Source organism: Hippocampus bargibanti, linkage group LG02 (assembly GCF_051943395.1).
Source record: "Hippocampus bargibanti isolate YZ-2025 linkage group LG02, ASM5194339v1, whole genome shotgun sequence".
NCBI lineage: Eukaryota > Metazoa > Chordata > Actinopteri > Syngnathiformes > Syngnathidae > Hippocampus > Hippocampus bargibanti.
In genome coordinates, this window is record NC_142735.1 from 35747205 (window position 1) to 35761232 (window position 14028).

General features: G+C 42.6%; 1 protein-coding gene across 1 annotated transcript in view; it reads right to left on the reverse strand.

Annotated features, from left to right (window-relative positions):
- fat4 (FAT atypical cadherin 4) overlaps nucleotides 1–14028 on the reverse strand; it is a 135836-nt gene that overhangs the window by 39084 nt on the left and 82724 nt on the right. The window contains exons 4-6 of the mRNA XM_088991181.1: nucleotides 13556–13906; nucleotides 8504–9426; nucleotides 7437–7611 (exon numbers count right to left, since the gene is read on the reverse strand). Of these exons, the coding sequence (XP_088847307.1) occupies nucleotides 7437–7611; nucleotides 8504–9426; nucleotides 13556–13906 (1449 nt within the window). The remainder of the gene's footprint in view (nucleotides 1–7436; nucleotides 7612–8503; nucleotides 9427–13555; nucleotides 13907–14028) is intronic.

A 14028-nucleotide genomic window follows, 5' to 3' on the forward strand; every position in this document is an offset into this window, starting at 1 on the left:
ACGAACAGCACAAACTAGCCTTTCAGAACGCCCAATGACACTTTACAATTAAAAGAACAATACACAGAACAATAAAACCATAAATAAATGATAAATAATAAAACAGCTGATTTCAACTAAACCGTGAATGCAATGCATACTGGCCAGAGCTAGCGCACTGCAGAGGTCGTGAGCTGCATCAGCAAATATATGTTGTGTCGATTTAATAGTAGTTTTGTCAACCCACAATGGCTAAAGGTGAAGAAGAAATTGATTTGGCTGCAGATTTACTGTTCAAGACATTATCAAGACGGAATTTCAAGAAAATGGACATCATTAAGAAAGCTCGGTCAGTTATTTCGTCACTTTACAGTCACAGGATCAGTTTTTCTGTGGCCGAGCAGTGGCGGCCACATGCGCCACTTTTCACTCAACCCAGAAGTAACTCAAATAGATAGAAAGCTTGCTAGCTAGTAGCCAGACACCCAGCCATAAAGCTAATAGATAGCCAGATAGACAGCCAGCCAGACAGCCAAGCCATCTAGCTAGGTAGCTAGATAGCTAATAAATAGCCAGCTAGACAGCCAGAAAGCCAGCCAGATTTACCCAACTACAATAAAACAATGAAAACCCCAATGGACATGGGTACAATCACATATCAATAATGTTGATTAGAAAGTGTACAATAGGTCCTTCCTGGTTGCTCACTTGAGCTATCTCGCTGGCTATCCAGCTAGCGATCTAGCCGACTACCCAGCTAACCATACATCTACCATCCACCACCCAGCTAGCAACCGAGCTAGCTCTATATTTTGTATCCATAAGCTATTTGTAGCGTTTTTTTCGTTGCCTTAAACTGCCGTTGTTATCAATTTTGCTCATATGCTACCTAGCTAGCTACATGCTATCTATTATCTATCATTTCCATCTGGGCGGCTTGCGACGTATTTCGCGGACGTTCGAGAGGATGAAGGTCTAGATAAAGTCTAGATAGCTTCAGATGTAGCACTACTGAAGGCCTAGCGATGAAATCCATGCCCCCCCCCCCCGCACTGCTGTTATCAAATGTATTTGTAACTCCTGTTCATAAAGTTTAAAGCACCTTCTCGGTGGTTAATGTGATTTGTCCACTGGAAATGGACACTAATAAGGTGCTTAGTCTCTGGCATATGTTGACGGCAGACAATGCTTTTTGAGCTGAAGGGCTTACACGGTGGGATGGCGGGGGGGGGGGGAGTGTGTCACTGTGTGTCGGAGGTCGTGAGGGGGGGCGCTGTCTGTGAGTCTTAAGCATGAGGAAGCAACAGATGGTCACAAGGTCTTATTTATCTTATCTTATCTGTGGAGTGGTCTTGAAGGTTTTGAAAGGCACTTATAGTGGCCATGTATTATCATTATTATTAATAGATAGCTAGTTTGATAGATAGCTAATAGATAGCTAGCTAGCCATCCAGTCAGTTAGATAGTTAATAGACAGCAAATAGATAGCCAGCTAGATAGCTAATATACATAAAATAGCTAGCTAGCTAGATAGCCAGCAAGCTAGTTAGCAAGCTAGTCAGTTAGTTATTTTTTTTTTTACATTTTGATTTCGACTTACAACCATTTTGACTTACAACCGTTTGGTCGGAACGGAACTCGGTCGTAAGTTGGATGATTAGATCTATGATTGGCTTGTGACTAGCCAATCATGGGACTAGCCAATCATAATTTGCAATAACTTGGGTTGGCAACTCAAACTCTGATTGGTTTAAGCAACTGTTTCATTTATATTGATTTTTACGTTCCAGGGCCTGCAGAACTGATTGTGATGGCATAGATTTTGTAAAGAAGAAATTTGCAAAGAAGGCCTTGCAGGCCCTGACGGCCCACCACTGTCATTTGCTGCCATTCATAAATTCATTCGGGAATTGAAAATATGACATAGAGTGCCATTCCTGAATTTGTTCACGTTTTGTTTTTTCATGCTTGGCTGCCGATAAAGCGCTGGCTATGGCCTCCGGCAATGTTTTTTCTTTTCCAAAAGGGGGCAGCATTTGCCTTTTTCCATGTTGGCGCTTTGTTCCAGATTCAGCTGTTGTTAAAGCTCCAATAAACCAATATGTATGTATTGCATTGTATTTAGGACAGTCACCCTCATTTCAAGCTCAGATAACTACAGACTCATATAACTTAGGAATTTATTATTTTTTTCCGATTAAAGAAGAGAGTGTACGGTTTCTTACGCTGTATTCAATGTTGATGTAGTCCTAAAACTCAATATTCTGTGGCTCCTGCAATTTGAGTGAAAATGACAAAAACCTTGGCACTGGTGTCGACACACTTTTGAAACGTCTGACAGTGAATGAGTTAATTAGTCTATGATTAAGATATTTTAGGCCAGCAGAGAAGGCCTTGCAAGCCCCGACGGCTCGCCACTGGTTAACGGTGAGGAAGCGATCTGTTTTGTGATGCTGCAGCTGCTATGAGTGACCTTGTTGACGAGTTGTTGGGGGTCTCGTGGGGGTTGGGTGTGGTATGGTGTTGATCTGGGAGAAACAGAGGCTCCCACCTCCTGGGAAAGACTGCGATTTGTCCCGAGTTGTCCAGTCTAAGCTGCTCTAAAACGGAGGTTTGGGTGTCTCTGCTAGTACAAGAGATAATCTATCCCTTTAATAATGTCTCTGGTAAAAAAAAAAAAAAAGTTAAGCTTAGATGCACACAGGAAGGCTGAGATTCTCAAACAACCGCAGTCGCGGAAACAGGCAAGAGGTTGACTTTCAAGCGAGATGGACGCATGTGTACATTTTACGAGCTGGCCCATCTGTGGGTTGTAGCTAAAGGCTAAACGCTTAATTACGCTTTATGGACTGCGGCCCGATTGTCCTGTTTAGGGCCCCGGCGTCAATAAAATGGCCGCTAGATGAAGCAAAAATGGACATTTTTGCACCTCTGAGAACCTGTTGCCTTGCAACAAAGCTTCTTTCAATGGGACTCTGTCCACAGCAACACTGGTTGAATGGCTGCCGTTGGGTTCGGGCGGAGAAACGTCCACGGTGCCAAACGCTACAAACGGCGAAAATGTTTTCACACAAGCTCAGCCATGAATCGGTTAAGTTACGAGCAACATCAATCAAATTACATCGACATATTCGACCTGTTCTTTAATTATTGAGTGCTTGGCTTTGCCGTAACGACTTCTCCATATGCGTTGAAGCTTTAATGGTTTTGACACACAAGCAAGGAGAGAGGATCAAAATCCAAATGTTTTAAGACTTGTGGGAAAGTTTAATGGAGTGATTTTTATTTTGGTGTTCTTATTACAAAGGCGATGTTATTCGCAGCGTTGTAGATTATCCGGAAAGTAGTAATAGCAACCGCGTAGTCAGTCTCTTTTGAGTTTAATGTACATTGGCAACGTAGGATCATAAACACCCACTACTCAAAATATCCATTGTGATACAAATACAGTGATACCACGGTTTACGAACCCCTTGGCTTACGAACTTTTCGGTTTACGAACGTTAAATTTATGATAATTTTACCTTGGTATACGAACTATTTTTCGGGATACACACGGAGCGCCACAATGAGTGATGTGTCGTTCGCGAACGAGCCCGTTCTCCTAACAACAAAATGGCAGCCGACTGTTTTTGTCCTCTATTCCCCGCCCCCAGTCTTCGATTAAAGCCACGTGATTGGTCGAGAATGCAGCAGTGAGGGGAGGGTGGTTTAAACATTAAAGAGACAGGCAGACGACAGTGAGAGTTTCAACTTTGATAGTTCAAAGGCAGAGGGTAGACTGCAAGGTTAAAATATGCCATCAATCAGGCTCCACAAACAACCCGCACAAGCCGTCTGTACACTTAATGCAAAAAGCGATCAACCCAGCTAAATAGAACACAATTGATGAGGAACAAGGTAAAATTATGGCAGAGAAAGCACCTACAAGGGATGATTCCTCAAGATGATGAAAGAAGAAGGCTACGTTCCTCATCAAGTGTTTAATGTTGAGGAAACCGGTCACTCCTCACTCTTCAAGCCATCAATGACCATCACAAAGGTAAATCAAACAATTTTATTATACAGTACAGTTTATTTCTTTAATCATAATACACATTTATTATACATAAAATAAGGTATAGTTTGTGTAGTTTTAAGGCTTGGAAAATTAAATTAGAAAGTAGAAAATTATGTTTTATGGGGACCTGGGAACGGATTATTCACATTTTAATGGTTTCCTATGGGAAATTAATTTTTGGGATACATACTTTTCACCTTACACACTGTCTGGGAACCAATTAAGTTTGTAAGGCAAGGTTCCACTGTATCTTGCCCGACAGGCTCATTTGTCTTTCCGACGCATGTCTTTGAGCCAAAATCTGGTACCACGGGACAAGATAAAGGCGGTCTTTGAAATGTCAAATGCGGTTCCGAAACAATCCGCCTGAGGCACGTCTGCACCTTTTCAGCCTGTTGCGCCAAATCGTGCCTGGAAAGGCATTTTGACTCTCGTCGTCTTGGGGCCCAGGCCTCAAAAATGTGAGAAAAACACTACTGGATAATTTAGACTGGGTTGTTGATTATGGGTTTTTTTTTTTTTTGATATTTTGATATTCTAACCCAAATCATTTCACTCTCACCGACATTGTACTGAAAACGTCTTGTCAAAATATTTTGGAAACTCTGTCAAGGGTTCTAAATATGGACTCCATGTGAACGGTAAAAAAAAAGCAGTACGGCGCTAAATTAGTATGTTCTCTCGTAAGGGCAGCTCTGTCCATGTGGCACATACTTGACAACACACATTTCAAGAGACGTCTGTGTAAGCTGTCAGTCGTACAGGAGCGGTCCATCGATGAAAAGGTTTCTTCAGCCGTCATCTGTACTCCCTTTGAAGGCGTCGGACGTTCTCATCCAAGATGCTTCGTCAGCAAACTACTAAAATATTTTGCTGGTAGTTTCGGCCCAATATATATCTATATCCCTACCGTCCAGACGTGGCGGTGCCGGACTCTGCTATGATAGGTCCATGCTCTCAGGTTGGGGGGAGCAGAGGACTACTCCCTGCGGCTACACTGATTACTTCTATTGTCCTGACTGATTATTTCTATATAAGACTTTATCAACATTGCAGGGATAATACAAGTGGGCCTCAATCGGCAGTACATAAGCACCTAAAAGCTAGCAACCACTCATTTGGGGACAATGAGGTTAAAATCTTAGCGAAAGAAAATAGATGGTTTGAAAGATTAGTAAAAGAAGCTATTTTCATAAAACAGCAAAATCCTTCACTAAATCACCATGGTGGGGTGAGGTACCAGGGACCAATCATAACAGAGTCTGCAACCATCACGTCTGGACAGTAGGGATATATATATAGGGCGGAAACTACCAGCAAAAGACTTTAGTTTGCTGACGAAGCATCTTGGATAAGATGCGAAACATCCGACACCTTCAAAGAAGTACAGATGACGCCTGAAAAAACCTTTTCATCGATGGATCACTCCTGTATGACTGAGAGCTTACACAGACGTTAAGTCTATGGCGGCCTTCGCAAACCTAAAGTCATGATTAGAAACAGCTAGTCCGATGAGTAAAAATACAATTCCATCTTTTGTTCTTTGAAATTTATGGCGTCGTAGTCAGGCCGTTCAAATTTAGACCCCAGAAACTGTCCATCAACAGCCATCCCTAAGACTTTGATCTTAAACCAAAGGCTGGAAGACTCCCCCGCCCTAGTCCTTCATTCAGTTCTCAGGGGACCATTCAATGCAAATTTTTTGAAACAATTTTCACAGAGGCCTCCGCAGAGTCCCAAATACAGAACATGTCCAAAGAATGATACAGAAGCAACCCGTAGATCACGACAACTATGCCAGAGTGGCTTTGGTAAGCGAGAGCCGAAACGTATACTTAGCCGAGACAGCATGTGATTTGGTTGCAACAAGGCAACGCATGTTTCTCGTTGAACTGCACATTAACTGACCTCGGAGCAATAACACGTTAAGCTTTTATCGGACTAAAACAAGACCAGCCGCCATATCCAAATAAACCCCAGATATTATTCAGTCAAAGCCGCTCAATGTATTTCTAGGGACCAGATCGTTAAAAAAAAAACACCCGCTAGTTTGCGAGCTAAAAATTCTCCAAATGTTTAGCTTATCGGGCCACACAAAATAAGAGTTGCGCACACCGTGAAATCAAAATATTTGTTGACTGCGCTCAGGTTTATTGGATTCTTTCTTGGGTGATCTTCAAGTATGTTACTGGACGCCGAAAGTGACCATTTAAGGACAGACCTCACCGGATAAACCCAATCACCCCTTAAAGGACAACCGACACCTCCGGACAAGTTGCGTTTGTACAATCACTTCAAATGACTTCTACTGAGCGCATTTGACAAAGATTCCACCATGTATAGCTATATTTTACCTTTTAAGACCTTTTAATTTGGATCGTGCTTGGAACAGACTTCCTAGATCGTTACCACATAGGCTTAGTCATGCTGATGAGGTGATACCAGAGCAAATTGGCCAATCAGGGCCAGTCATAGAACATAATCAGATAAAACAAAAGACGTCATCAGATTAGCTTCAGGGAGTGGTCCACTGCTCCCGCCAATCTTAGAGCAGGGACCTATCTAAGCAGGGGTCTGGCACCGCCACCTTTGTCCATTAAAGGATAATCGACCCATCCGGACATGTTGCGTCCATAATTTGTAAAATGACTTCTACTGAGCGCATTCCACGGCATATAGCTATATTTTACCTCTTAAGACTCGCGCTGAATATTCAGGAAGTCTTGTTTTCGAGTTGATGACGATTCATGACGCCACGTCACGGAAGCAACACCCCTGACCGATAAAGCAACACACAATGCATTTTGGGTACTTTGTTTGGTCTGAAAACTTCGTGTTGATCGGTGTCAATGGCCAAATTAGAAGGAAAACACATAAATAACGCGATGGTGAATCGTGTGTTGCACCAAGACTACTATTTGATACTAGTTGACACAAATTCCCAGCGGACAAATCAGCCCATTTCCAACGGAGCTTGTGCGCCATCTTGTGCATTTTCGTCATTTTCGTATCCCTGCGATGTTTTGATTCTCAAAAATGTGACTCGGAAATGTGACCAATAGTGACGTCAAGAACAAGGGGGCGGGACTTTCTGAATCTGCCCATTTCCGAGCTCATTTTGTGGCAGTTTTGGGCCAATTTGACTCATTTTTATTGCCGTTCTACGTTTGGCTAAAAATATCAGCCTGCGTGTTTTGGGTATTTTAGATGCTATAAAACGTTTTTCTGATGTCAGTTAGGAAACAAAAAAATAGTGTCGGTTGTCCTTTAAGGAAAAAAAAAAGTGGTACAACTGCAGAAAGAAGTCATCTATTCTGGAAGCTCTTCCAAAAACGAATAAAAATCACTTTTTACGCCAGACCTCATAGCTTAAAAAAAATTGGGACTTTGGCCTCACCCGAATCTGTAGCTGTGATCAGCAGGATGTATTCCCCTTGAGCCTCTCGGTCCAGAGTGTGAGTCAGACTCAGTTGACCGCTGGACGACAAGCTGAAGGCGGCTTGGTCGTTGCCGCCACTTAGCATGTAGCTTAGCTGACCATTGGTGCCTTGATCGTCGTCCCTGGCGACAACCTAGAACAAACAGACAAGGACGTAAGTTGAGCATCTAGACCACCAAAACATTCGGTTATGATGTGATCAGTGTCGGATTGATAAATGTGTGATGTCGGCTACTTCATAAAAGTACTAGAAAGATCATTATTGACGGCAGGAAGTTCATTACTTATTCAATTTGCCCAATTGGAATTACTCCAGGGAGAAGAGATAAAGAAGGTGGACAATTTTAAATACTTGGGGTCAACTGTCCAGAGCAATGGAGAGTGTGGAAAAGAGGTGAAGAAGGGTGTTCAGGAAGGCCGGAATCGCTGGGGAAAAATGTCAGGCGTGATGTGTGATAGAAGGGTTTCAGCTAGGATGAAAGGAAAAGTCTGTAAAACTGTGGTGAGACCAGCCATGATGTTTGGTCAGACAGATAGGGGGGGGGGGGGGCAAGGTTATGGATGGCTTTAAATGTAAACGGAAGTATCTTGAAATCAATACGAAGTTTAACAGGGAGCCAATGGAGCTGCTGGAGGACAGGAGTGATGTGGTGAAAGGAGGTGGTTTTTGTGATGTTCCGGGCTGAGGAATTTTGGACTAGTTGGAGCTTCTGGAGAAATTTTTGATTGACCCAGAAAAGAAGTGAGTTACAATAATCGATACGGGAGGTGACGAGACTGTGGATAAGGATAGCAGTGGTGTGAGGAGTGAGAGAGGGATGGAGACGATTGATATTACGGAGGTGGAAATATGCAGACCGAGTTATGTTATTTATATGGGAGTGAAAAGATAGTGAGCTAACGAGGATGACACCCAGGCTCTTGACCTGAAGGACGGGGGACACGGTAGAACTGTCAATGGTGAGAAAGAAACGGTTTGCTTTGTGAATACCTCTGAAACGGCTGTAGAAAGTAAAGGTAGTCACCTGCAGGATGTTTCTCGGTAGCTCCTGAAGGTTTTCCTGAACGTTGACCGTGTAAGGAGAGAGCTCAAACAGAGGAGAGCAGTCATTGACATCCAGCAACACGATGTTCACCGTGGCGCGGTCAACCCTCGGACTGCTTCCACGGTCAGACGCTTGAACTGCCAACGAGTAAGAAGACCGGAGTTCCCGGTCCAGTTCTTTCGCCACCGACACCATCCCAGTGACCGAATCCATTCTGAAGTCTCCGTTGGTATTTCCTCCTGAGACCGAAAAGCGGATTTGTCCATTTGTACCTTCGTCTGCGTCGCTGGCAAACACCTGGATGATGTCCGTCCCGCTCAAAGTGTTTTCCTCTATCTCAATATCATAGATATTTTGGGAGAAGCTTGGCGTGTTGTCGTTGACGTCCAGAACCAAAATAGTCACATCCATGGTAGAGGATAGCGGCGGTTCACCTTTATCGGTTGCCACCACTGTCAGAGTGTAGTTAGCGAGCTCCTCTCTGTCCAATTCTCCCATCAACCTAATTTCCCCGTCGATAGTACCGATGCTAAATTTGTTACCGAAGGGTCCTTTGAGAGAATACTGCACATAGCTGTTGGGCCCACTGTCGGCATCCGTAGCCCGGGCAGTGAACACCGATGTATCCACCGGTGTGTTCTCCTGGATGTACATCATCTTTTGCGAGATGAACGTGGGTGCGCAGTCGTTGACATCCAAGAGGATGAGAGACACTTGGGCTGTGCTAGTGAAACGGCTCATCGGCGGCGGAGCTAAGTCGTTGACTGTGATGACCAAGTTGTAGAAGGATTGCATCTCCCGGTCCAAGGCCTTTTTGGTTTGTAGAACCCCGTCTTTGGTGAGGACAAAGTGCTCCTGTGGATCACCGGATGCAATTTTGTAGAGAAGATGTGCATTGGGACCTGAAGCAGAAGAGATATGACAAAATAGTGATTGCAATGGATGGTAAGGGTTTAGTGTCATGACTGTCCGATCGAGGAAAAGGTTTCTTAAAGGACAACCGAGGTCTCCGGACAAGTTGTGTCCATAATTTGTAAAATGGCTTCAAATGACTACTCAGCGTATTTTACAAAGATTCCACCGCATATAGCTATATTTTACGTTTTAAGACTAGTGCTGAATATTCCGGAAGTCTTGTTTTTGAGATGATGACGAGTCCGTACGTGACGTCACTGAAGGAACGCCCCTGACCGAAAAAAAGGACACATTATAGCAGTAGTTCCATCACGTATAGGCTTGTTTGGTCTGAAAACCTCGTGTTGCACAAGAAAGGGCGTCCAAGCTCCATATAAGGAATTTATCAGCCTGTGGAAACGGGCTGATTCATTATTTTAGAATTTAGAATTTATTCCGTGCCATTTTGAGGCAACATTGGGGGGAAATGTATCACCCAAAAAGAGGCAGAAAATGGCGTCCAAGCTCTTGTGAGGAATTAATCAGCCCGTTTCCACAGGCTGATTAATTCCTTCCATGGAGCTTGGTCGCCCTCTTCTGGCGGCTTTTTGGTGCAACACAAGGTTTTCAGACCAAACAAGTACAGCAAAATACATTTCCACACAGTACTACTACAATGTGTCCTTTTTTCAGTCAGGGGCGTTCCTTCAGTGACGTCACGTACGGACTCATCACCAACTCAAAAACAAGACTTCCTGAAAATTCAGCGCGAGTCTTAAAACGTAAAATATAGCTATATGCGGTGGAATCTTCGTAAAATACGCTCAGTAGGAGTCATTTGAAGTCATTTTACAAATTATGGACACAACTTGTCCAGGGGTGTCGGTTGTCCTTTAAGGTATACAATATTTTCAGAAACCAGCCTGATTTGGCCACAACACTCTGTAGTCACTATGATAACAATGACCTGCATCAAAATAAGACAGACAATTTGCAAATTTCCCCATTGTGACCCTACCAGGGGCATAAAACCCCAGACAACGTAGCTCCTAGGATCATCGAGACCACACAAACACCTCCACCACTGGAGGACTAATTATGTTGACATGGCAAGATCCAAATCTCATACAAAGAGCATAGATGACAAAAAATAGCTCGCAAGGGTTGCAATGGGAAATGGATGTCTGCGTGTTGAAAAATTAGCGGAAACAAGGGAACCTCTGATTGTTTTCTATATCCAGACGTGAGGCACGTTTGTTTGTTTTTTTCCTGTTTGCAAACAAAAAGTTTCACTTAGGTCCTCCTACTAACCTCAAGTTAAACATTTGTCATTCTGCTGTTTCTTAATAATAATAATAATAATAATAATAATACATTTTATTTATAAGCGCCCTTCAAAACTCTCAAGGTCACTTTACAGTCACAGGATACGTTTTTCTGTGGGTCAGTAGCAGCAGCAACACGCGCCAGCTTTCACTCAACCCGCAAGTAACTCAAATAGATAGAAAGCTAGCTAGCTATTAGAGCGCCTATCGATAACAAGCCAGCCAGCTAGCTAGCTAATATATAGCTAATAGATAGCACTAACCAGCCAGCTAATAGAGAGCTTGCGAGCTGGAAAGATAGCTAATAGATAGCCAGCTAGCTAGCCAGATAGGCAGTAGATACAACAACAACAATAATAACAATAATAATAACAATAATAATAATAATAATAATAATAATAATAATAATAATAATAATAATAATAATAATAATACATTTCATTTATAAGCGCCCTTCAAAACACTCAAGGTCACTTTACAGTTACAGGATAAGTTTTTCCGGGTGAGTGGCAGCAGCAACACGCGCCAGCGTTCACTCAACCCGCAAGTAACTCAAATAGATAGAAAGCAAGCTAGCTAGTTAATAGATACAGTAATAATAATAATACATTTCATTGATAAGCACCTTTCAAAACTCTCAATGTCACTTTACATTCACAGGATACAGTCGCTAATAGATAGCTACCTAGCCAGCTAGATAGCTAAACGATAGCTAAACAATAGATTGCTAGATATCTAGCGAGTCAGCTAATAGATAGCTAATAGATAGCAAATAGATAGGTAGCTAGCTTGCTAGACTGTCGTCTCTCATAAAGAATTATGTCAAACGGAAATTCCTAATGATTCCAATTGAAATCATACTACACCGCCAAAATATAAATTATGACTGTAAACCTGTAACCACACACTAACTACAGAATAATAATAATAATAATAATAATAATAATAATAATAATAATAATAATAATAATAATAATAATAATAATGCAGGCTAGCTATCAATAAGCTATCTGGTTGTCCAGCTGGCTAGCTAGCTGTCTATTAGCTATCTATTAGCTATTTATTAGTTATTTAACTATTTATCTAGCTATCTATTAGGTATCTAGCTGACACACTAGCTATCTATCTATTAGCTATCTAGCTAGCTTTCTGTCTACTTCCTGGTTGAGTGAACGCTGGCGCGTGTGGCTGCCGCTGCTCACCCAGAGAAAAACCTATCCTGTGACTGTAAAGTGACCTTGAGAGTTTTGAAATGCGCTTCTAAATGAAATGTACTACAGTAAAGTCTCGTTATATCGATATTCAAGGGAGTCCGAAAAAATATCGATATAACCGGGACTATCGATATATCCAACCTTGTTTGCATGTAATTTTCTCCGTGCGTGCATAGAAATAGTATCGATATAACCGGGACTATCGATATATCCGATATCGATATAACGAGACTTTACTGTATTATTATGATGATGATGAAGATGATGATGATTATTATTATTGCCAATTGCAAAAAAAATGCCATTGGGATTTCGAGGGTCCATCTTGAATTGAACGCTGGTAATCCAACTCAACAAGTTGTTCATGTGGAAAGCATCTGCACCTTCCCACAACACAACACAGTCGCATTTACAGTGCTCAAGTAATCCCTTATCAAAGCTATGAGTGACACTGCCATCCGAGTTCAAGCTGCGCGACCCACAGACAAAAGGGGGCTGGGTCAAAGGGCACGGCTTAGGAAGTGCTAACAATGGCGCTGGTGTATTTGGACAGTGGGAACAGGCAGCTATACGTTTTGGAGATTGTGGCGAGGACTGGACGCCTTCGTTCCCTGAGAATGTAGGTCAAAGCCAGCGCCTGTAGGGGTAATTACTGGACAGTGGGCTTGGAAAAAAAGCCAATACAGTGATACCTTGGCTTACGAACTTAATTGGTTCCCAGACAGTGTGTAAGGTGAAAAATGTGTATTCCAAACATTAATTTCCCATAGAAAACCATTGAAATGAGAATAATCCGTTCCCAGGTCCCCATAAAACATCATTTTTTTTAATTTTCTAAGTCTTAAAACTACTCAAAATATACTTTATTGTATGTATAATAAATGTCCTATGGTATTATAATTAAAGAAATAAATTGTAGTTATATAATAAAGTCGTTTTGACCTTTGTGATGGTCGTTGCTGGCTTGATGGAATGGAGTGACCGGTTTCATCAGCATGAAACACTTGATGAGGAACGTCGCCTTCTTTCACCATCTTGAGGAATGATCCCTTGGAGGTGCTTTCTCTGCGATCATTTTACCTTGTTCATCATCAATCGTTTTCTGTTTAGCTGGGTTGATAGCTTTTTGCATGAAGTGTACAGATGGCTTGTGTGGGTAATTTGTGGAGCCTGATTGATGGGATATTTTAACCTTGCAGTCTACACTCTGCCTTTGAACTATCAAAGTTGAAACGAGTCCAAATTTCACTGTTTTCTATCCATTTTAACACTCTCTCTCTCTGTAGTCTGCCTGTCTCTTTAATATTGACCAATCACGTGGCTTTAACTGAAGACTGGGGGTGGGGGATAGAGGACAAAAACCCAAAAAATAGTTTATATGCCAAGGTAAAATTTTCATCAATGTAACGTTCGTAAATCGAAACGTTCGCAAGGCAAGAGGTTTGCAAAACGAGGTTGAAGAAACCTTTTCATCGATGGACCACTCCTGTACGACTGAGAAGTTACAAAGACGTATGTGAACGTGATATCAGGTGTCAACAAGTCAAAGGTGTGTGTGTTATACTACACATATGTTTGTTGCCCTGCGTGACACATACCATCATCTGCATCCGTGGCACTGACAGCAACAATGCTCGATCCAGGCGGCAGGTTCTCCAAAACCGAAGCGCTGTACACGGTGCTGTTGAATGTTGGCGCGTTGTCGTTCACGTCCAGGATGTTGAAGTAGACCCTAACTGTGCTTGCCTGCCCACCACCGTCCACCGCCTTGGCCGTCAGGATGTAGTACTGCTGATTCTCGTAATCCAGCGGGCGCGTTACGTTGAAAACACCAGTCACCGGGTTGAGCAGGAAGGTCTCGTCCTCGTCGTCATCCTCCAATGAGTAGGTGACCTCGCCGTTCACTCCTGAGTCAGAGTCGCTGGCAAGGATGGCCGCCACAATGGAGCCTGCGAAGACACAAAAATAAACCCCTTCAAGGATTCGTCCGTGTAAGCACTCAGTCGTACAGGAGTGGTCCATCGATGAAAAGGTTTCTTCAGCCGTCATCTGTACTTCTTTGAAGGACCTT